At 41.0% G+C, this 22,586-nt stretch overlaps 1 protein-coding gene across 1 annotated transcript in view; it reads left to right on the top strand.

Moving 5' to 3' along the window:
• LOC108306453 (protoheme IX farnesyltransferase, mitochondrial) overlaps positions 1-22,586 on the top strand; it is a 127,846-nt gene that overhangs the window by 97,147 nt on the left and 8,113 nt on the right. Inside the window, exon 6 of the mRNA XM_017531380.2 lies at positions 14,202-14,434. Within this exon, the coding sequence (XP_017386869.1) occupies positions 14,202-14,434 (233 nt within the window). The remainder of the gene's footprint in view (positions 1-14,201; positions 14,435-22,586) is intronic.

Here is a 22,586-nt window from a genome sequence, read left to right as displayed (position 1 = left end):
TTTTTTTTGAGATGGAGTCTCGTTCTGTCGTCAGGCTGGAGTGCAGTGGCAAAATTTTGGCTCACTGCAATCTCTGCCTTCTGGGTTCAAGCAATTCTACTGCCTCAGCCTCCTGAGTAGCTGGGACCACAGGTGCATGCCACCCCGCCCAGCTAATTTTTGTATTTTTAGTAGAGACAGGATTTCACCATGTTGGCCAGGATGGTCTCGATCTCTTGACCTTGTGATCTGCCCACCTCGGCCTCCCAAAGTGCTGGGATTATAGGCATGAGCCACCGCACCTGGCTTTTCTCTGTACTTTCACTGCGTCTTTCTCTCTGCATGTGGGCCCTTCCAATCACTCTTACTTAAATGGACTTATACCAAAATGGCAACTTCAGCCTTAGCCCCCAGGTCCTCCAGCTGAGTTCCCTGTCTCAATTCCAAATCTTTATGAGAGAAAATTTGATTGCTCTAGCATGGGCCCGATAGTTCATCCCTGGTCCATTTCCTTGGGGCAAAGGAAAGGGCTGTGAGGACAATTAAGCATTAGGGATGGGAATGGGAGGACAGAAGTACCTAAGGCAAAGGGAAGGATCCAGGGCAGCTCCCACAGGACATTATGGGGCACTTGGCCAGATGTATATCTCAAGCTATGATTCTGCTTTTGTAACTTTCTAGCCATAATCCACCTACCCAACTTACAACACACACACACGTTATGTCAAATTCTTTCTGTGTGTTATAATTAAAGCGGAAGAGATTCTTAACATTTACCAAGTCTTATATTTTGCGTCAGAGGTATGTTTCCTAGTTCTATTAAAATTTGAGTTTCTGTTTGTGTTCTTGTTTTCAGAGAAGACAGAGAGATATAGACACCTTTAATCTGCCATCTTTTATCAAACTTGAGGTCCTTCAGACTTACATTTTCAGGTATCTTAGGCATTTTTTTTTGTGTGTGTGATATCTTTTTTGCTGGTCTACCCTAATTTAATCTTTCTTAAGACTGTCAGGGCCTACTGTTACTTTTAAATATTTTAGAATCAAATAATTCTTTTCTTCAATTCATCAAAAATGTATTGATCACCTGTAATGTACGAGCACTGTGAGTTTTGTTTTTATAATGCTCAAAGCTGTATAATCTTGTGAAAACGCTAGCCACATGCATAAAATGCTTAACAGACAGCACAAGGCAGCTCATAAATATGTGTTGAATGAAATGAATAGATCGGTACAAAGAAGAAGTTCTCCAGAAAGTCAGACAAAGAAAAAGGACAGAGTGGACAGTGAAAGCTTCCTGCAGGCGAGGCCTGGACTGGGCCTTTCTTGTTATTTTCAAAGACATCTGTATTTTGATTATGTCTCTTTTGAATTATCTATTTTCCAGCTTGGTGACGCTGACAGGGAAATAATACATGTCAGCATTAGTTTTTCCAACTTAATGGATCAGATGAGAGTGATCCATAACATGTAAGCTTTAGGTGTGGGCTGTAAGCAGGAGAGATTGCACGATAAGAGCAGAGCCAAAGGTTATTCAGAGAGGATAAATTAAAACACTTGGAATCAGGGTCAGTCAATACCTGGTTTTGAAATGAATGATGAAGATGGAGTTTTAGAAATGAAATGAATGGATTGTTTAGTTGGCATTATTAACTTAAAGAACAGGGTTTAGCTTAAGTATTATGGGGATTTACAGGAGACATTTTTCAAATTTACTGAGGGTTTTACCAGTAAGCACTTAAGCAAATGTAAACATTTTGTGAGCTGCAGGGGAGCTGTGAATATTATTCATCATCCAGGCATACTAGTCTAGTAGACGGGTACCCAGCCAGGCTAAAGCTCTGCAGAGTTTCTAAGGATTGTTATGATTAGTCTCTTGGTGTGTATATATTGCTAATGTAATAAGAACATAAACATTTTATAAGTATAGAAATTTCTTTTTTTAGTGTTAACCAGTGATTTGAAGTGGCAGGAAGAACAAATTTGGCCTCAACCTAATAATAGTAGTGTTAATGTAGAGAACTTGATTCTTAAAAAACACCTCTCTATTATGGACCATGGTATGAAGAGTTCACAAAAACTTTTTGTACATATTGTCATTTAGTCATTACAGTAATTGAACAAGAGGAATGCTACTTGGATTTTCTGAAGGTTATACTCCTTTCTCTCATCGTGAGAAAAAAAGAAGCATCTATGACTATTTTGAAGCATTGTGAGCTGTGACAGTAGTCCTAGGGATGAAGGATTCTCCTGTTCTCATCTCCCTTTTTATAACCAGAAAATACCCAGATACTCTAGTAAACATGAATATGAAGAGTCAACTGTTATAGTAACTTAGTCCATCACTTGTAGCCAATTAAAACATATGTTTTAGGAGCAAATATCTTTTACTAATAATCTAGGATCATTTTGCCTAATGTCCCTTCACTTTGATTCTTCTCTTTTCACTAAAGATGATGTGAGAAGATGGGACACAATCAAATGCTGTTTTCATTGGTTGGTGTTACGTGAGTGGAAGTCTTAGGATAGTGTTCTCTCTTTTTGCATGGTTGGTAAAGGTTCATTTGGGCATCATTCTTAAGTACAGAGAATATAAAGATGAATAGTGCAGAGTCACTGCACTAAAAAAATACAGCCTGATGGGATGGGCAGGCATGGCAGCAGCTCATGCTACCATAAGACTTAACAAGTGCTGTGAGAGCCTGAGGGCAGATGTGGAGACCAGCCATGGGGAGAGACTGAGGAAGGCGAGAAGGGAGAGAGAAAACGTTCTTGGAGGAGTTTTTTGATGTCTCATCTGAGTCTTACACGATGAGTAAGGGCTGGCCATACAAAAGATGGAGAGAAGTATTTCAGGGGGCAAAGGGGTCAATTCTAGGGCAGAGGGGCTAGATTCACAGTTAATTAGACACCTTCACAGAACAGATCAGAGATGGCAAAATAATGGCCAACAGACCAAATCCTGAAGAGGCATTTTTTGTTTGTCCTGCTGTGCCAGCCTGATCCCTGTAGATGTCTGTGTTTGTAAACACAGTCTCCCTGGCCAAAGGTCCTGGTCCTGAGGGGCAGGTAAGGAGAAGGAGTCAGAGGTCAGCGCCTATGTCTCTGGGTAGCTGCACGTGCATGCAGCTGCCAGTCTCCAAAGCAGCAGAGATGGGTAGTTTTATTTCCCAGCTTCATTCTTTTTAAGTTGTGTTTTATTAAAGCTTTTCAAAGACTCTTTAAAATTCATCGACCCTATTTTGTGTAGGTGAACAAAGCCTTTTATTTTTTTAATAGAGTCCTATAAATTAAAAGTAAGGGGGCAGATCAGAGAATTCAACTATATGGCTCAATCAGGAGAAAGGAAAAGTATGTGTCTCTCATGTGGCAGGCATTGGGTGTTACAGGAGCCAAGAGTAATAGAGGGATTCAGTAGGTGGTCCCTGCCCTCAAGGAATTGAAAAACCAGACTAAGAGATTGGACTACTATGCTGGAAACGCCATGGCTTGGGACAGTAGGAATCACTTCTTGAAAATTCCAGCGTCTTTGTACAAATTACCTTTAAGTGAGGCAGAGGTAGCAGTGAACCGAGATCACGCCATTGCACTACAGCCTGGGCAACAAGAGCAAAACCCTGTCTCAGAAAAAAAAAAAAATTCTGACTCTATCACTTAAAGGAAGCCAGGTACGGTGGCTCACACCTGCAATCCCAGTGCTTTGGGAGGCTGAAGCGAGCGGATCACCTGAGGTCAGGAGTTTGAGACCAGCCTGGCCAACATGGTGAAACCCCATCTCTACTAAAAATACAAAAACTAGCTGGACATGGTGGCACACACCTATAATCCCAGCTACTCTGGAGGCAGAGGCAGGAGAATCGTTTGAACCCTGGAAGCAGAGGTTGCAGTGAGCTAAGATCATGCCATTGCACTCCAGCCTGGGGTCAAGAGTGAGACTTTTGTGTCAAAAATTTTAAAGAAAAAGGAAAAATTACCCTTCATTTAAGCTGAATTGATGTAGCATAATTCAGGGGTCGCCATGTGCTCCCCTCTGAATTATCAGGCTGAATCTCAGTGGTCAAAAAAGGGGAAGATTCATTTTGGTTTTTTGTTTTTTTGTTTTTACAGGCAATCTTTCTTCTCTTCCTTCTAGATTAATAAGATTATTTCAGTCAGTTTTCAGAACTCATTCAGCTTCGATCTGGTTTGTTTTCTTTCTTGAAAAAAATGTATTAATATATACCACAGTCACTGAGCCAAACATCATGTTGCATGCCTATAATTGCAGCTACTCAGGAGGCTGAGGTGGGAGAACCACTTGACGCCAAGAGTTTGAGCAGTTTTTAGAGATGGGACCCCATTTATTAAAAAAAATAATAAGGAAAGGAAAAAAAGTTGTCTGTGTGTGTGAAACCATAGTCTCCATGTTCTGAATATAATTATGCCAAATATATTTTCTTCTTCTGTTCCTCGTGTTTCTTTTAAACGTTTAAAACTTAATTTTCTTTCAAAATAGGTTTTGTTTTCTCATTTTCTTCACAATTTCCTTAAGTTCTGAATTTACATCAGTCGTCTGCCACTCTACAGTATCTATAACTTGAGACATGTTCAGAAATAGAAAACTCCTAAATAAGATTCTGGGGAGACATTTTCAAAACAGTTTTCTGTAGAGACTTCCTCTAAAAACTCATTTCCAAGCTCCAATGTGGGATATATCCAGGAAATTAAAGTTAAATTGTCTTGGTTTGATTAAGGTTTTCCATTTTCTTTTGTTTTTGAAGAAAGGATATTTTATTTCGTAATTTCAAAATCATTTATTCTGGAAGAAGGACCAAGAAGTATCAAATTAATTTTTGTCTAAACTAATTGCCTGCAGAGCTGCTCAAAATATAAACTTTCTTGACTTAACATTTCATAGGCTTCTCTGAGACATTACTTAACAGAAAGGCCACATTTTTCCAGGAAGTTATTTAAAAGTCAGGTAATTTAAATTACATTTATTAAGTGCGATAAATAGGCACCAAATTAAAGTTGTATCTCTCTTCTTTGTTCTTAATTTCTGTGGAAAATTATACTTTCATAGAGCTATGTAAGGACTATTTAGTAAACAAAACAATGTTATATTTAAAAGGAGAAAAAAATAATTCATAGAAATGCGTGGACCAGTTTTCCTTCTCTCTGAGTCAATCAGTTTCTTTTCTACAGTAGCCTTGGGCAGGAAAGGCAGAGGTAGAAAAATCCCAAGGAGTGATGCTCAGTAGAAAGACATCTTAATTTAAAATGTAATTCAGTTTTGTATATGAGTTTTGAAATAAATCATCATTCAACCCTCAGCATGAACCATCAACCTATTTGCATGCATGAGCGAATGAATATAAAAGAATTTTTTTGTTCAGGAAAATTACTGTCTTTTTCTGCCCACCCCCATCAAATAATGCTGTTTTTCTTACTTATACATTTATTCTGTGTTGTTGAAAATTAGAACTTTTTTGTAATATTATCACACCCTGTTCCACTCTATTTTGGATTGTTCCTATATAAATTCAATCCAGCAAGAGTCACTCACAGAGATGTTAATTCCTCTGTTCTTAATAAAAGTGCATTACAGCTACTATTGCAGAGATGCAGAGCACTAACATTTTTAAAAAATGTTTTGTATGTGATCAATCTAGTTTTTCCCAGTGCTAGTTTACTTTTTGTAATTTGGTATAATAAAATTAAATTCTAAGTAAAATTAAAATTGAAAATAAAAATAGTGGTATATTCATAAGTCTTTATAAGCCTGAAAAAATAAATCAGGGGAAATAACTTATGGCAAGTTTATCAGCCCCTCCCTTCAGCTCCATTTAAATGGGTCTTTCCTATTTAAATTATTCTGTCTTATTTCATCTGTTCTTTCTTGTAGCTGATTTTGCGATTGCAGAGTTCATAGTACTTGCGTGTATTTGTTTAAGGTCTGTCTTCCTTTCTAGACTAAAATCTCCTGTTTTGTTCACTGTTGTACAGCCACACTTAGCATAGTGGCTGTCTAGACAATGAGAAATTTTAATTAATGAATGAATGAAAGAACAAATCAACACTATGCGCTCATTTAACAAGCACATTTTAAGTGCTTTATTTACATCATTGTATTTAATTCTTAAACGACAACTCTGTAAAGTATCTCACATCTTACAGATGAAGAATCTAAGGCCAACAGATTAAATAATTGCTCAAGATCATACAGCTAAGCAGGTCAAAAACCTGCTTTCCCTATTGTCTTTTTTTATTGAAGCTTTTTACCTAAGCAAGTTTGACTTGAGTTTCAGTCTTGCCACTGAAAGAGCCCTAATGCACCCTTTCAGTTGAGGAAACCGAGGACCAGGGAGGTTAAATAAGTTGCCCACTTTTAAATAACTAGTTAACATCAGGGTCAGAACTAGAATGCAGACCACCTGATCGTACTCAGCATGCTTAGTTATGCTTCCATCAGGAAACCAGAATATAACACTAATAATAAAGAGCATTAACATATTTTAAAAACATATTTCTTATGAAAATATCCCAACAGAGGGAATAGTAGAGAGAGTACAGTGGACCCTCAACATACTCATGGTCTAGAAACAACGATTTTCAAGATTTCTGCCACACTTGCTTCATCTTGCCCTTTAAGTGCTTTTAATGATCAAAATACTTGTAGCTGTATGATTAAATTAAAACAAAGCAGATAGTGCAGACAGGTCAGAAGTCTAAGGATATATCCAAAGTTCCTCTGCTAATTGATAACAGAGCTAGTTCACAGCCCTCAGTTCTTCCACTAGAACATGTCAAGAGGGATGTAATGAAAGACAACTGAAAGTAGGTGACCTATCCAGGCCAGCCACAGTCAGCACTGGAGTTGAACAGCTTATGTTGGCTCAGCATATGTATCTTGACCAGATGCGGACCAGCATCACATTGGTATTGGTATAGTAGTTATCAAATCTCAGAGAGCTTCCAGACTACAGGAATTACTAACAAGTTCCCAGGTGACGCTGATGGTCCAGGAGCCACACTTAAAATCATGGTGAGAACACATGGACACAGGGAGGGGAGCACTACACACTGGTGTCTGTTGGGGGGAAATAGGGGAGGGACAGTGGGGGGTGGGGAGTTGGGAAGAGATAGCATGGGGAGAAATGCCGGATATAGGTGAAGAGGAGGAAGGCAGCAAATCACACTGCCATGTATGTACCTATGCAACTATCTTGCATGTTCTTCACATGTACCCCAAAACCTAAAATGCAATAAAAAATAAAATTAAAAATAAAAATAAAAAATCATGGTGTGAAGGATCTACCTGGAAATTCCAATGGGGCCCTCTTTCCTAAGGTAGCTCATCCCAGGGAAGGCCAAGGAGGCCAGCTTAGCCTTTCTCCTCCTCATCTTGCTTCTAGAAACCAGATGTCAGAGTAACACTTGAACCGGAAGTAAACTGCTAAGGAATTTAAATGATAAAAAGGAGTAATAGGACCAATTTAAAAAATTAAATATTGAATAAATTATGAAAAGATAAATAACTCACGTGTTTATGTGTGTGTGCCTCGAGGTTTGGGATACTTTCCAAAGCCTATCTAGGAATGAAAAGAGCAGATGATTTTTTTAAATCACAGGCTGAATGGTACGATTAGGAGAAAGAGTATATAAAGTAATGACCTAAAATAGCAAGAAATCAGAAATCAGTCCTTGACATAATAGTGTCTGCAGTCTCTAAAATTTAACTCTGACCACATTTTATGAGAACTAAGGCAGAAAATTATAGTTTTGTTTAACTGAGATGAAACTGAACACTCTTTTATAACATTTTTCTATCTAAAAGATAGGTCCCTTGATTAAAACAGCTAAACCTCAACAACTTGAATATTATCATGATACTTAAAGATTTCATGGTAAATCAAACTTAATAACCCACGTATCATTTGAGGTAGTCTCTATTCCAAAATGATTATTATTGCTTGTCCTCTTTCTACTTCTAGTTCCAAAAAGAGTCCTTCCCTTTCTTTTAACTGATGTCTCATTGTCTACAAATATTCTAAACAAAATCCTGTAGTTACCCTTTTATTTTACTTTTTTCCTCTGCCTTATTTCAAACAAGAGTTCAAGTAACTTGCAAAGATATGTAAAATGTGACAAAATAGTCCACAAAAAGAAGACTAAGGAGAGACAAAGTAAAGCCAAGAATAATAGAACTCAAAGTGCAAACCATGATCACCCTCGTGTCATTCGGCCAAAGAACTGTTCGGTGGGCGAGGAGGGCCCGCTCTCTCCTGGTCCAATGTGCGCCACCAATGCCTTTTAGGAAATCTGGAAGACAGATTAAAGATACAAGCTAGCTGAAGGCTGCTTCTCTCAACGAAGCATTTGATAAAAATTATGTGATGGTGTGCTGACGATTCTTCCTCCTTTAAAATGCCTAACTTAAACCCCTCTTGTGAGGTGAATTACACAGATGCTTGTCTCTCTTTTCTGACTATCACATGGCAGGCAGAGTAATCTTTCTGAAAAGCAGATCTGATCATTTTCTTTTGCTTTTTAAAAACTAGAGCACTTCATTGAGTCTGCATCTGCCTAGAGGTCTCTGTATGTGTCTTTCTAATTTCTGTGCTCCCTGGACACCTCCCACTCTCACTCTGCACTCCAGATATGTGGAACATAAACTTGCCATTCTTCTTCCCTTTGGCCTTCTCGTATGCTGTTCCCACTGCCTGCAACTCCCCTCTCCATCCTTCCCACCCATCTCTCACCCATCCATCAGGTCTCAGTTTAAACATCACTTCTTCCTAGAAACATGCCCTATCTACCACCCAGCATACACTAGGTTAAGTGCTCCTGACTGCCCTGTGTTCCCTACTGTGCCACACATGCTTGCCTTTGCCCACTGAACTGACCACCACTACAGCATCAGTGCCGCAGGACAAGGACCACACCTGTCTTGCTCACCATATTATATCCAGTTGTTTTGATTTCAGGGAATGCAATATTAGACTATTTGCATAATGGAGTAAACTGAAGGTGCTTTTAAGCCCACAGGAGGCTACTCCCAGGTGATGGCATCCCAACTCAAGACTCCAGCCACCCCAGGCCCTCAGCAGATGCAGGAAAGCAGAGGCTCAGCAAGTTGTATTACACCAGTGTGCCTCACGTACAATTGGGAGACTCTGGATTAAACTGATGAGCCAACAAGCGAGCCTGAGTATAGGTCCCGTTTCTAAGTTATTTTACTTGCTTTGAGTCTCAGTTTCTCATTGCTAAAATGAGATAATGCTATCTCGATAAAATTGTTTTATTTGTTAATTTTAAGGTTATTTTTTAAGAGAATCAATACTGTTTTTTAATCTGTCCTATTGGCACATTTTGTTTTTGTTTTGCTTTGTTTTTAATGCCACACCAGTGTTGATACAGATTCTAGAAGAAGGTGCTCTCATATAGTGCTGGTGGGAGTGCAAACTGGTGCAAACTCTCTGGAGTACAGCCTGGCAGTCCACGACAAAATCCCTAAAACGTGTGCATATCATCTGACTGAGCAGTTTCACATCTAGGAATTTATCTTCAGAATTTCTCCCAATCAGAGCTGTGAACAAAAGTCTACCCATAGATATTTATCCCAACATGCGTTCTGATTTTCAAAAATGAAAAAATACTGAATGTCTTTTAAAAAGTATATTGGTTGAATTAATTGTGGTATATCCAAAGAATAAGCTACTCTATATTATAAATATTAATGATGATGATGATGTAAAAAATATATTTAATAGCCTAGGGAAATTATTAAGATATAGTGAAATAAAGCAGGGAATAAAACCACAATTTAGCATATTCTCAATTTTTTTAAATAGTTATATCATTAGACAAAGGCTGGGATGATATCAACTAGTATGTGTCTCTGAACAACTCATGAGGAATTTGTTCCTTGTGATTTTCTGGAGTTGCCAATTTTCGGAATTGGATGTGTATTATTACTTTTGTTACACGTGTTTTAGGAAATATGAAATATAACAGGAAAATAAATTTCACACAGTGTGCATTTGGAGTACCTTTGCCCATAACACAAGAAAGCTCTGAAGTCCAGTGATTCAGCACTCTCGTGCCAGAAAGGGATGGGTTCCTTCAGGTACCTGGATGCTGAGAGTGATCATGGCATCCTGGGTAAATAGCTTCATTTTTGTTTGCATGGTTTGTCAGCCTACCCAATTTTCATTCATGCCCTTGTGCACATTTATTTAAACACCAAAATTGAGCCTCATGATTTTCTGTGATTTCAACAAAGGTCAGAAACTAAACTTCCACATAAAATTGCCTATCTCAATAAATTAAATTCATGTGTGCTTTTCTAAAAGGGTTTTTTATAACACTAATACCTTTGAATCCAACTGGCTTCCACAGAACTTGGAGAAGGAATGAACAACCTTCTTTTTTTTTTTTTTTAACACAAGGGCCAATTCAGGGAAAATAAAAATGTTTATCAGCCACATTTTTCGCCCACCCAAACAAAAGCTGGTTTTTTAGAGTCTCATAAAAAAAAAAAAAAAAATCTGTTCTTATAAGCTATAAATTACCTTATTGGAAGAAGAATAACATTATAATATGTGTACTGCTTTTTAGCCATCTGAAGTTTCCTTTCTGGGTATATGGAAGATGTAACAACACAGAGGTATCTTTGCAATCTTTCATCTGGAAAACCATATTGTGTGCCATATTGGGAAGGTAGATGGTCCCAGGACATATGATATATGAGGGAACTTCAAAAAGTTTATGGAAAAAATAGAATTAAAAGATAAAAATGTAAAACTTATTTCTCAACCCAATCTCCGTCAAGGTCAAGACACTTTCATAAGCAATGATACCAGCAATTTAGTCAATCTGTAAGGAACTGACACTCCTGGGAATTTAACATGTCACAGCCTTCTTTTTTACATTATTAACTGAACAGAAATGGATGCCCTTTAAAGACTTAAGATTAGAAAACAAAAAGAAGTCAGAAGGAGCCAAATCAGGACTTTGAAGTGGATGCCTAATGATTTCCCATCAAAATGCTCACAAGGTTGCCCGTGTTTGATGGGAGGAATGAGCAGGAGCATTTTTGTGTTGGAGAAGGACTCTCTGGGGAAGCTTTCCCAATCATTTTTCTGCTAAAGCTCTGCTTTTTTTTTTTACAAACACTCTCATAATAAATAGATGTTATTGTTCTTTAGCCCCCTGGAAAGGAATCAAGCAAAATGCCTTCAGCATCCCAAGAAACTATTGCATGAGCTTTGCTCTTCATCTGTTCGCTTTTTCTTTGACTGGACCACTCCCACCCTTGGTAGCCATTGTTTTGATTGTCTTTGTTTTCAGGATTGTAGTGGTAAAGCCATGTTTCACCTCCTGCTACATATTCATTTTCCTCTTCCTTTTCGAAGAAATCCTTCAGGATCTTGATCCCATTTGTTTAAAATTTCCATTGTCAGCTCAACTGTAATTTTTCAATCAGAATTGTGAGAACTAAACCAATTGAGTTGTCTATGGTATTGGTTTGGTTGTTGTTTCTACTGTTAACCATTGGTCCACTTAAATTAGGGCATGAAAAAGATTGATTTTTTTCCTCACAAATTGATGTGGATGGTCTGCAGCTGTGGACGTTAATCTTCATCATCATCTGTTCTTCAAAAAGTTAACCATTTATAAACTGCTGATTTTGGGGGGCATTGTCCCCATAAACTTCTTGTAAAGTATCAGTGATTTCACTATTCTTCCATCCAAGCATTAGCCTAGATGTGATATTTGTTCTTGATTCTATTTTAGCAGAATTCATGTTGTTTTGATAAGGGCTATTTTCTTACCCTTCTTAGTGCCTCAGACTAGATCCTGTTCAGACATGTTATAACAAGTTAGTATGAGTTTCTTTTGGTGCAAAAAAATTGTGAAGTCTATGTAGTCTTTTCAAAATATGCATTTTCCATGAACGTTTTGAAGCCCCCTTGTATATCTCCATCTTAGAGAAACCTGTTGCAGCAGTTGGTGAGAGATACAGTTGAGGAACAAATAGGAAACTGAGGGATGGGAGAGATAGAGACAAGGAATGTGTGTGGTCCACTCCATCAGGATGCTTGGCTTTGATGAGTGTCAAGGAAGCAAGACGGGTATTGCCTTGGGGGAAATACAAAGAAAGTAATTTATTTGATGCAGGAGGTTAATAGACAGTAGAGATAGAAGATAAAAGACAGATTAGGGAGGAGATTAAATAAAAACAAAAGTGGAGGGTTTATCTTTAAAAGAGATGAAGATAGCCTCTTCTGAAATGGGAGAAAGAAAGTAAATCTGAGGGCATTTGTCACTATTGTGTAAGAAGGCAGGGCATCTGTTAAGGTGCATTGGGAGCTAGAGTGAAGCTGGAGCCTTGAGAAGTCAGGATAGGAGTTAAAATTGTCACTATAAGGAATGAAAATGGAAATCAACCCTGTCTAAGCACCAGCACTGTTAAGCCATCTCCTTGAAATGCAGTCAGTTAGTATGAGTGTAGGGCTTTCCCAGCAGGAGCAGAGACTAGGTTTTTGAGCAGATCCAGGGTGGGAATGTTGGATGGACAAGGCAGAATGAATTATTAATGGTGCTTGAGTGAGTGTTGTGGAAGTAACTGACCACAGGGTTCAGAAGAGATGGCCCAGGAACAGGTGGGTGGAAATGCACCCCAGGGCAGAATGTGCACTCGGAAGTCTCTCAGTTGTAGGTTATGGTTCTTCTGTCACAAGCACCTTGACAGCAACATATGCCTTATATTTTCTCATTTTCCATCAAAATTCCCACTCAGTTGGGTCACTCTTTGGGCACAGTGGCTACAAGCCTGGGAGGAAAGAGTCAGTGCTGGTCCCCATAGCAGAATGGTAGGGTGGTGGCCAGAATTCTCCATCAAGTTACTTCTAGCTTTCATATTCTGTTGTCCTGACTTCCCTCGCCCTGACTTCATTCAGTACTGTAGTTCCAGCTGCTGGGCTCTGCCCTGGCCCCCTCCCGGCTGAATTCTAACTTGTCATAATTCTACAAGTTAGTCTTTTTCCTAGAGGGGCCGTCTCATAGACCCAGGGCTTCTCTCCTGCCATGGGAACACTGCAGCCCTGTGCATAGAAGGGTATCATCTCACATGTGTGCACGTCGGGTAAAGACTGCCTCTTTAGGGAGTTGGCTGTTTTTAAAACCAGAGCACCCTAGAAGCTGCACACTGGTGGCTCTTGCTTCCCAAGAAGCACATTGTGGAGTCTTTAATCGAGCGGGGTCACTGAACACTACACAAACATACCTTACTCAGAAGTGGAATTATGGCTTTTACAAGGAGAAGGCAGGCTTGAGTAACCTCCTTAGGCTTCTCAAGAAAGAATAAACAAACATGCATATAAGCAGGAACTAGGAGATCCAATTTATCTAGACTCTCAAAAAGTCTTTCACCAGATTCCATACAAAGTCTACTTTTAGAATTAGGCTTTTGGAGAAACAGGCTTGTGATAATGATTATCATTGTAGAGTTTTAGTTGATGGGCTTCATTTACATAAATAACATTGTGCGACCTCCCCTTGAAAATCCTGTGTCCATAAGTCAAGTTACGACACTGGCACTGTACAACGGCCACCTGGTGTTTGCTGTTGTCGGGAACTGATAGCAGGCTGAGCCTGTAGTTCCTTACAGACACGATAATGATGGCAGTCGGAGGCACACCACTGCTACTCATTATCATGAATTCAGTGATGTTTCAATAAAGTATAAATAAGGGGGGAGAACTGCTTCCAGAATTCAGGTGCTATTTTCTGCCCAAATCTTCCAATATTGTGTTTTAAGTGGTTTGTTCATGACTAAATATAAAATGGAACGCTATGCAGAGGAGACCTTGTCTCAGTCTTCACTTCAACCCTAGGAGAAAGAGATGATCATTTCTCTTGCAGAGAGGAGTAAGTGAAACCTAGCCATCCTATAGCCAAGAAGGGACAGAACCTGTGTGAATCCAGAACACTGTAACCCCAACTCTCTTCACCACTTTACTGTCAGCTAGAAAAATCAAGAAGAGCAGCCAGAGCTCTCACAAGCATATTCAAGTTTGTTTCATAGAGAGGATTCTCCATATCCAGGAAGAAGCCAGACCAGTACTGACTGCCTCTACTGGCCAGGTGGATTATTTGCACTTTGTCAATGCCAATTCTAGGTGGTGTGATTGAGTTAAGGTGAAGATGGTCACTCCATGTTCTCTGTTCTTTTCCAGCCCATTGTTAGCTGTGTCTTTTGCCACTTGCTGTGCTGTTCCTGGAGTTGCCATTCTGACCTGGGGGGTGAATCCACTCACAGGAGCCCTGGGGCTCTTCAACATTTTCCTGTATACCTGCTGCTACACACCACTGAAGAGGATCAGCATTGCTAACACATGGGTCGGAGCCGTGGTTGGGGCCATCCCGCCTGTCATGGGCTGGACAGCGGCCACGGGCAGCCTCGATGCTGGTAAGTGTCCCGTGATGAGCACATGAGCACACTCTGGTCAGGGAGGTGTTTCCTCCTCGAGCTGTAGCACTCGGTTCAATTCCATTTCATCCCACACTGATTCTTTTGGCAAATGTGCTGATGTGGCAGACTGAAATTCTGTGAACGCAGAGTAAAGGGAAACGGTGTCATCATGGCTGGCAGGTGGACATGACATATACTTTCCCTTGTGGGGAATGCCTGGGAGAAAGCAAAGGAAGCAGTGCTGCCCGCCTGTGACTGCAGGTGGATAAAAGAAAGTGCCTGAAGCTACCATGAAAATCACAGACCAAGCTAGGACTAACCAATTCATGGGGCAGGGAGAAGGCGTCTGGACCTGGCCTTTTTGGCTAGCTCTGGACTCTTGTAGAACTGGGTTGTGTTCCCCTCTTAAGAAAGGGCTGATTATTTTCATTAGTTTCTAATTTATTTTTATATGATTTGCTTAAATTGTTCATGCTATCTACAATAAAACCATTGAAAGATTTCTACATTTCTTGGTGGTATGTCACATCTAAATTTGTGGGGTGAAAATAGCTCATTTTTACCATCTGTAAGGGAAGTTTCACAGTCTAATTAGTCAAGTAATTAGTGTTTTTGACCGACACTTAGGAAGGAAGTGGTGAGGTTTCCTGCAATATATGTAAGTACATATTTTTCACATGAGAGATCAAAAGGCAGTTGACTATAAACGGTTACCCTTTAAGCCACATTTCTGAAACTTTTCATAAAAGCCCTTACACTCCGATTTGGCAAGCTTACAAATGCGATTACACCTTCACCATGATTGTCTCTTAGAATGGTTTTAATATCCTGTAAAGGTCGGATTTTAATGAATCTGCAAGTATAATATTCTAAAACTTATGTGCTTGTGTATTCTCTGATAAAGCTAAAACCATAGCCTCGTCCACGTGGGAGGCAGCGTCAGCAAAGTGGGGGCGAGCAGGGACGCTGGTGGGGGAGAGGCCAACCCCACCACTTATGAGTTGCGTGTCCTTCACAGCTGAACTCAGCCTCTTTCTGCCACAGTCTCCTCATCTCCTGCATGGGGCTAATCATCTCCCTTCATGGAGTCATTGTGAGGATGAAATGAGTTGTTATTTATAAAGTGCTGGACCATGGTGAGAGCTCAATTTGGGATCCGTATGCTATTGTTATCATTCAGGAATCCTCCTTCATTCAGTGGAGGGACTGGCACAGATCAGGAAAGGGAAGATTTTGTTTGGTTTGTAAACTGAGCCATGCAGCCTTGTCCTCTGGCTGTTATATTGAAGACTTAGGAGCCTACAGGTCTGGTGGGAAAGAGTTCTGGGGTCCATTTGTGAGGTTTGCATTGGGTGAGGGAAGCGAGGGTTTAAAGCCTGGGCTTGGCATCCCTGGGCTAGATGACATCTGTGTGTTCACTCTGGTTTATAGTTGACCTTTACAGAATACACCTGTAAACCACCAACCCCCCCACACCCACTTATGTTCCTTCTCCTTAGTTCCACCTGGAGCTCACTTGATTTGACCCAAACCCCTTTTTCCCCTCAACCCAACTGTCCTCTTCCCTCTTATTCCCCTCAAAATCTTTATAGTGATTGTGCAAACATTGGAGGTGGAGACCGTGAAAGAAAATGCGATACTTCCTAGGCTCTGCATGGGGAGTATCCCCCTTGCTCAAGGGCGTAGCTCCACTTCAGCACTCGGATCCCTGTACTGAACCACCTGCCTGTCTGGTGGAGACACCCTATGTCCTGGCAGGAGTGCCTGAACCCTATTCAACTTCCACAAGCCTGGCACAAAGGAACAAGACACCTCTATCTGGGATGTCCCAGACAGGGCCAGAGTCAGGGCCGAGTATTACAGCCTTAGGCACTGGTATCACAGGAGACTTTGATGGGCAGTTCAGTCCAAATCTATGCAGAGTCCTAGGGCCCAGGTTCTTGCTGAGGACTAGAGGCCCTTGTCATACTCCCAGGCAGTTTCCTCCTGAAGAAGTCCCAGTATATGCAGGCTGGAGTTGCCTCCCCAGAGGCTAGAGAAAAAGCTTTGCAAAAGTCCTCACTTAGGAGTGTGCATTCAGGCAAGAGCCGGTATTTGTTTAGGGATAGTCTGGATTTGGCTAAACTGCTAATAGTCATATTTAAGATAAATTTTTTAATGTTGATTATATGTGTACAAACTCATTCATGATGGACAGCAAAGGGCAGCTCATCCCTTGTTTAGGTAGCAGGATGAAAGTACATATTTGTCTTGGAAAATGAGACNTGATTTTTTGTGTACAAACTCATTCATGATGGACAGCAAAGGGCAGCTCATCCCTTGTTTAGGTAGCAGGATGAAAGTACATATTTGTCTTGGAAAATGAGACCCCTTATCTACCCGAACAGAACCTGGTATAAATCAGAGCAGTCCGAAAGACATGTATAACCACAAAGAGACGTTCACTTGGCAGCTTTTGAGTTTGACCTCTATTATAATATATCCTTTTTCTTTAAATCTTAAAGATGCATTATGGGGCACACAGTACAGGCCTTCCTGTAACAGCAACAACGTGACTTCCTGGCCCAGCATCCGAATTTATTGCAGGTCAGATCATATGCTCAAAGCCTTGTCAAGATTATGCAGAAAGAATACTACTACTTTACGTAATGCTTTAAACTACTTCAAAAAAGTTTCCAAACATTAATTTGATAGAACCAACTTGAGATAAGCAGCAAATACGTCACTGAATGAACAAATCCATGAATATAGGTACCTTCCATTTTAAGAGTGACAGAATCTAAGAAAACGTATTTTTTAAAAGATTTTTATTGCTGGGATTTTAGGAACTGGGTTGAATATAGTTTTATATTGCTTAGTCATCTTCTAGAACCATACTGTCTAGTATGTTAGCCGCTAGGCCCAAGTGGCTATTTAAATTTAAATTTATACTAGATAAACTTTAAAATTCAGTTACCCAGTCCCAGTAGCCATGTTTCAAATGCCCAAAGCCACATGTACCTAGTAGCTACCCTGTCAACAGCACAGATGTAGAATTTTTTCGCTATTACAGAATGTTAACTTAGACCGTACTGCCTTGGTGGAAAGGTAGACATCCTTATGAATCTGTATTTCATCGTCCTCACATGAATATGTACTTTAAATAATGAGACTATACCTGTGGTCCTGCTAAAGTCTAAAACAGTGGTTTCAAACTTTAGGGCACATGATAATCACCTGGATTGCTTGCTTACACACAGATTCCTGGGCCCTACCCCTGGAACTTATGGTTCAAGGGGCTGAGATGGGGTCTGAGAATTTTTTTTTCTAACAAGTTTCTAGGTGCTGCTGATGCCCCTGGTCCAGGGACCACACTTTAAGGACCTACCAATTTGCAAAGACGGAACCAGAAAGAGCTCTGGCCATTAGAACATCTTGAAAATACCTAGAGATTAGGGCATGGGCAGATGGTATTATTTGAGTTGTACTAATGGTATCATTTATATTATTCATAGAGGGGATATCTCTCATCTGAGGGTTCTCATTTGAGGGGGCATCTATAGTTATAAAGAGCCCTTCTGAGAAAAATTGGCAAAAATGGCTTCCCCTCTTCTGTGGTATTGCCAAGCATGTAATCTTTGAGCCACCAAAGATGGATCACCACCTTTGTAAACTGGTCCCCATAATCGCTTTGTCATGCAAGTATCAGCTGGGGACCTACTGTTTGCCAGGCATTGAGAGACACAGATATAACCGAAACCCAGTGAGTATCCTCAGGAAATCATGTCTCAGGGTCTTTGGGGAGAGGCGGGCAGGTAACCAAACGACTGAGTAATCTAAGAGCTTTAGCAGGGTATCTTCAGAGGGCTATGGGCTCTCTTAACCTCCCCCAAACTGGTCCCAGACGACTTTGGAGAAGCAAGACTACAGAATTAAGTCATGACCAGTTTACTTGAGGAGGGAGTGTGCTTTCCAGGAAGAGGGGAGACCGTATAAAAAGGCTTACAAGCCTGAAAGCCACTGCAATACAGAGTGGAGTAGGGACTTGGGCTAGGATGAGCCACCTGCAGAGGAGCTTATACTCATTCAGTGGTGATAAAGACCCACTGGAGCTTGAGGCAGCGTAACAGCAGGGTCATACTTTTAGGATTATCTAACAATGTGCTGCAGATTCTCCGTGGTATTGGAAAGTCAGTGAACTGCAGAGGCCTGCCTTTATTGCATGTGTGCATCCTCTCACCTCCTACTTCCTCTCCTCTCACTTCCTTCTCTCTCCACTAGGGGCCTACCTACCCTAGACCTGCCCACTCCCACACTCTCTTTGCCTTCCCTAATTAACATTTTGCTTTTTAAGTAGTGAAGCATCCATCTGATTATCCTCTGAAGGAGCAACTTGTTAACACAGTGACTCTCCAAGTGGGGAAATGGATGAAGGATACACGTTTGAAGGAGGAAGGTATTCCCTTCTGAGCCAGGACATTGAATACCCAGCACCAACCCTTTAGTCATCCATTTGCCTTGACTGTGGATACTTTTGCAAAAGCCCTTCCTGGGGCTCAGTAGATGGTAGTCAAGATGGAGAGGAAGCAGCTCAGCCAAGATTTGAAATGGAAATCCCAAAGCCTCATGCATTGAAGGCTCAACTAACCATCTAGTTGGGAGGAGAACTGTTTAAAGATTAGTAGCTATAGAAAACACTGTGCATTCAAGGCAGCCCATGGGTCAGAGTGCTCCACCCAGCAAGGAAATGCAGCATGTCAGGAAGTACCTTTTCCCCTTCTTGGAGTCTGGATCATTCTGTGGCTTTTGTGGTGGCTGTGGGCCAGATTAAGAAGCACTGAAGAGATTGTGACCTCCTCTCCTCCTGCAAAAACATACAACATAAAATAACTATAAGGACATTCTGTGGGATTCTGATTGGTTTTTTCCCCACAACTACTTTGACTTTTTAAAAATCAGACAGTGTAAAAGAACTTCTAATTGTTCTAGATGCCCGGTGAGAGGTGTGGGCACCACGCAGGTGTTTGGTCCGCCCACTTCGGGGAAATCCAGCATGGAGCGAGTGAGGTAGGATGGGGGGTGGAGAGAATGGCGTAGATTAGTAGACGGATGTTGTAAAAACTAAGCAAATGTGAATTGTTCTTGATGTTTGCTATTTTATAACTGCACAATGAACTGTAAGCAGCTCAGCTTTTCTCCCCATCACGGTGCTGGCAGCTTTCAGTCCAATGCTTGCTACAGAGAGTGCTGTGGCACCAAGCGCGGGCCCAGCCCGAGAACCCTCCTTATGGTGGTTCCGTCAGGACTCTGCAGCCCAGCTGCTTCTGTGCGCCGGAAATAACTTCATTTTACAAAGTCCTTCCGCCTATAAAGGTAATCATTATAATGGGATTTTACTTGTGTCCGTTTTCCTCTGAGCCTGAGTTAGGCCTTTTCCTCTCACCTGCCTAATTACCTTGCCTTAATTTTTTTTTTTTTTTTTATTAAGCCTAACTACTGTTAGCAGGAAACATTAAAAATGCATCCTAGCTAAAATTCAGGTAAAGCAGAATGAGAGGGTTGCTTTCTGGCCCCTGCTCTAGCCAGCTTGTTGTCACAGGAACTGCAGCACGTGGTTTGATTCTGCCCACAGGGAATGGCAATGACAGAAGTGACCTGCTGGAGCCCCAGTGAAGGAGCCCTCTCTGAGGAGGTAGAGGAGGGAGGGGACTGGAGATAAGTGCCCAGCCAACATTCCAGCTGCAAGCAGGCCTGGAGCCACACGCATTAGGCCTCTCCACAGTGTTTATCTCCAGAGACTATTAGTGTATCTCAGAGGCTTGGGTTAAATTTCTTCCCCCTCCTTCTTGCCAAAGCCACTTCTTTTCATCACTTCCATATCTTAGAAAGGTTCAGACTCTTTTTCCTCATTTTCCTAAATTTGAAGAAATTCCATGTTTGTGGAGTTTATGGATTGGGCCTCTGTAATGACCATCTTGTAGAGTGGATTTGTCAGTTGTCTTTGGCTTGTAATTCAAATGTGTGTTAAGCATTAATTATGTCAGCCAACATTTAGTTACAAATGAGGACTTAGAAATGGGCTCTTATCAGGAAGTGACATTTGGCAGATGGATGGTTTTAGCAACAAAAAGAATGAGACTTTTTACCCTCAGCTGGTAAACTACAAAATGTTCAATGCTGTTTCACTTTATTTACCTCCCTTATTCCTGGATGAGAAAGTAGAGTCGGAGTGAATTTATTCACTCACCCATTCAACAAATATTTATTGAGGGCTTACTAAGTACCAGGTACTGTTTAACCCAAGCACTTAACGATTTCCTTTATAATGCTGCCTCAGTTTGAAACTAAGCTTGAAAATCAGTATCTGTGTCTGTGTTCACTTTGTGTAAGATTTTACCATAACTAGCCTTAGTGCTCCAGATTAAGTTATACTAGCCTTGGAGCTCCAGATTAAGCTAAATGGTATTTTTAAAGACAAAATAAACAAGGAACATTTTCATGGGAATATTAGCAGACAAACAATATTTCGAACACTATATTTTCTTGAAAGGCCAAAAAAAAGAGCTATGAAAGAACATACTAGAAATATGTTGCAAGCCCCCAGATTTGGTGGCAGAATTGGAGGCAAACTTTGGTACTAAGGGTACTGAGGTCTTATCACTCATACTGTGTTGACCATAATTGATCACAAGCTTTTAGGGAGCTAGGCCAGTGCCTTCCTGAATGAATGATAGATGACGCTGTGGTAGGCCAGCCTCTGGTGGGCATGGTGCTTGGGTCAGAGTGCACATGTAACTAGTATTCTTCAATGAATTAATTAATACTTAAGTGATAAAGATGGAAAGACTTTTCAACATGAGCTAAAGGAGTAGGAAGCATTTGAATTTGAGAGAGAATTCACGGATGCTTGAAACATCCTTCCAGGGAAATGGCAACAAGAGAAAAGGGGGAGCACTGTTTTCGGAGTCAGAGCTGTGTGCTTCCTATACTCCTGTCTTTCTCTTTAAGTGAAGGCTCCCCATGACACTGCCTGGAGGGCGGCAGTGCACAGTGAGGTGAAGGAGAGAATCCAACACTCTCCCACCCACCGAGCCTCTCCATTATTCCTAAGCTACTTGCAAAGAATTCTTCAAGGGCAAACAGTTATTGCCCACTCTATTTCCTATTTTCAGGGGACTTTTAATCTTCCCTTTTGTCTCCTGTGCAGTTGATAAACTGGCCCCACATCCTCTTCCCTTTATCTGCAGCACCACAGAAGTCTATTGCACTGTTGAGGCTGATCTGTTTCACAACCTCCTTTGTGTTACCCCTCAAAAGAAAGGCTTTGAAATCTGTGACCATGAAGCTCTGGGTTTGGCTTTGCTTCCCCAGCTAGCCCCCAGTCTACATAACCACATAACCCTGAAAGCACAAGTATAACCCATCATGGAGCAGACGCGCTACTGTGGGCCACATCAGAGAGGAGCCCATTGTACGGTGAAGGAAGGCCTCCCAAACCCAGCACCAAGGTTCACTGGAGCTAGGGTTCTTTATCCTTTGCAAGGCCATGGGTGGATGGTGAGTGACAATGGGTTTGGGGGTAGGGGGGTGGGAAGGTGCTCACTGGGCAGTCAGACAGAGAAAGCCAGCCAAAACTGAAGAACTCCATTCCACAAGGAATTCCTAAGAGTCAGAGCTCCAGTTTGAGGATTTTTGTCTCCATTCTATTCAAATACCATTTAGCAGGAATCACCTTAGTTTTGTTAGCATAGTGATGGAGGTGTGCCATGGACAAAAGCATTTGTGGACAATGGGCAGAAGTGGAAATGATTGCGATTCTCCTCCAGTCTGTGTGTTGTAGAATGTTTAATAGATGTTTCGAGAGAGTGTAAAAACACATATATTTTCAACAAGTCATCGGGAAGACATTAATGAGCCTTGCCCCACTAATATGGCCCTCTAATCAGAGCCGGGCCACTGGATGAGGGTTATCTCCAGCTGTTCTCACACACAGTACAGCAGATGTGCTCTTCTCTATTTTCCGAGTAAGGAGGGAAGTCAACGATGCCCTGCACACATGGATGTTCTGTGGAGTTGCCTTTGAACTGCGATTTCAGCTCCATGCTCTCAGGAAGCTGCTGTGCTCTGGAGAACCATATCTACAGATACGCCACCTAGAGTTTCAGCATTT

Source organism: Cebus imitator, unplaced genomic scaffold, assembly GCF_001604975.1.
Source record: "Cebus imitator isolate Cc_AM_T3 unplaced genomic scaffold, Cebus_imitator-1.0 Scaffold72, whole genome shotgun sequence".
In the NCBI taxonomy this organism is placed as follows: domain Eukaryota; kingdom Metazoa; phylum Chordata; class Mammalia; order Primates; family Cebidae; genus Cebus; species Cebus imitator.
Note: the sequence above shows the minus strand (reverse complement) of the source record. Positions and strands in the feature narration are given on the sequence as shown.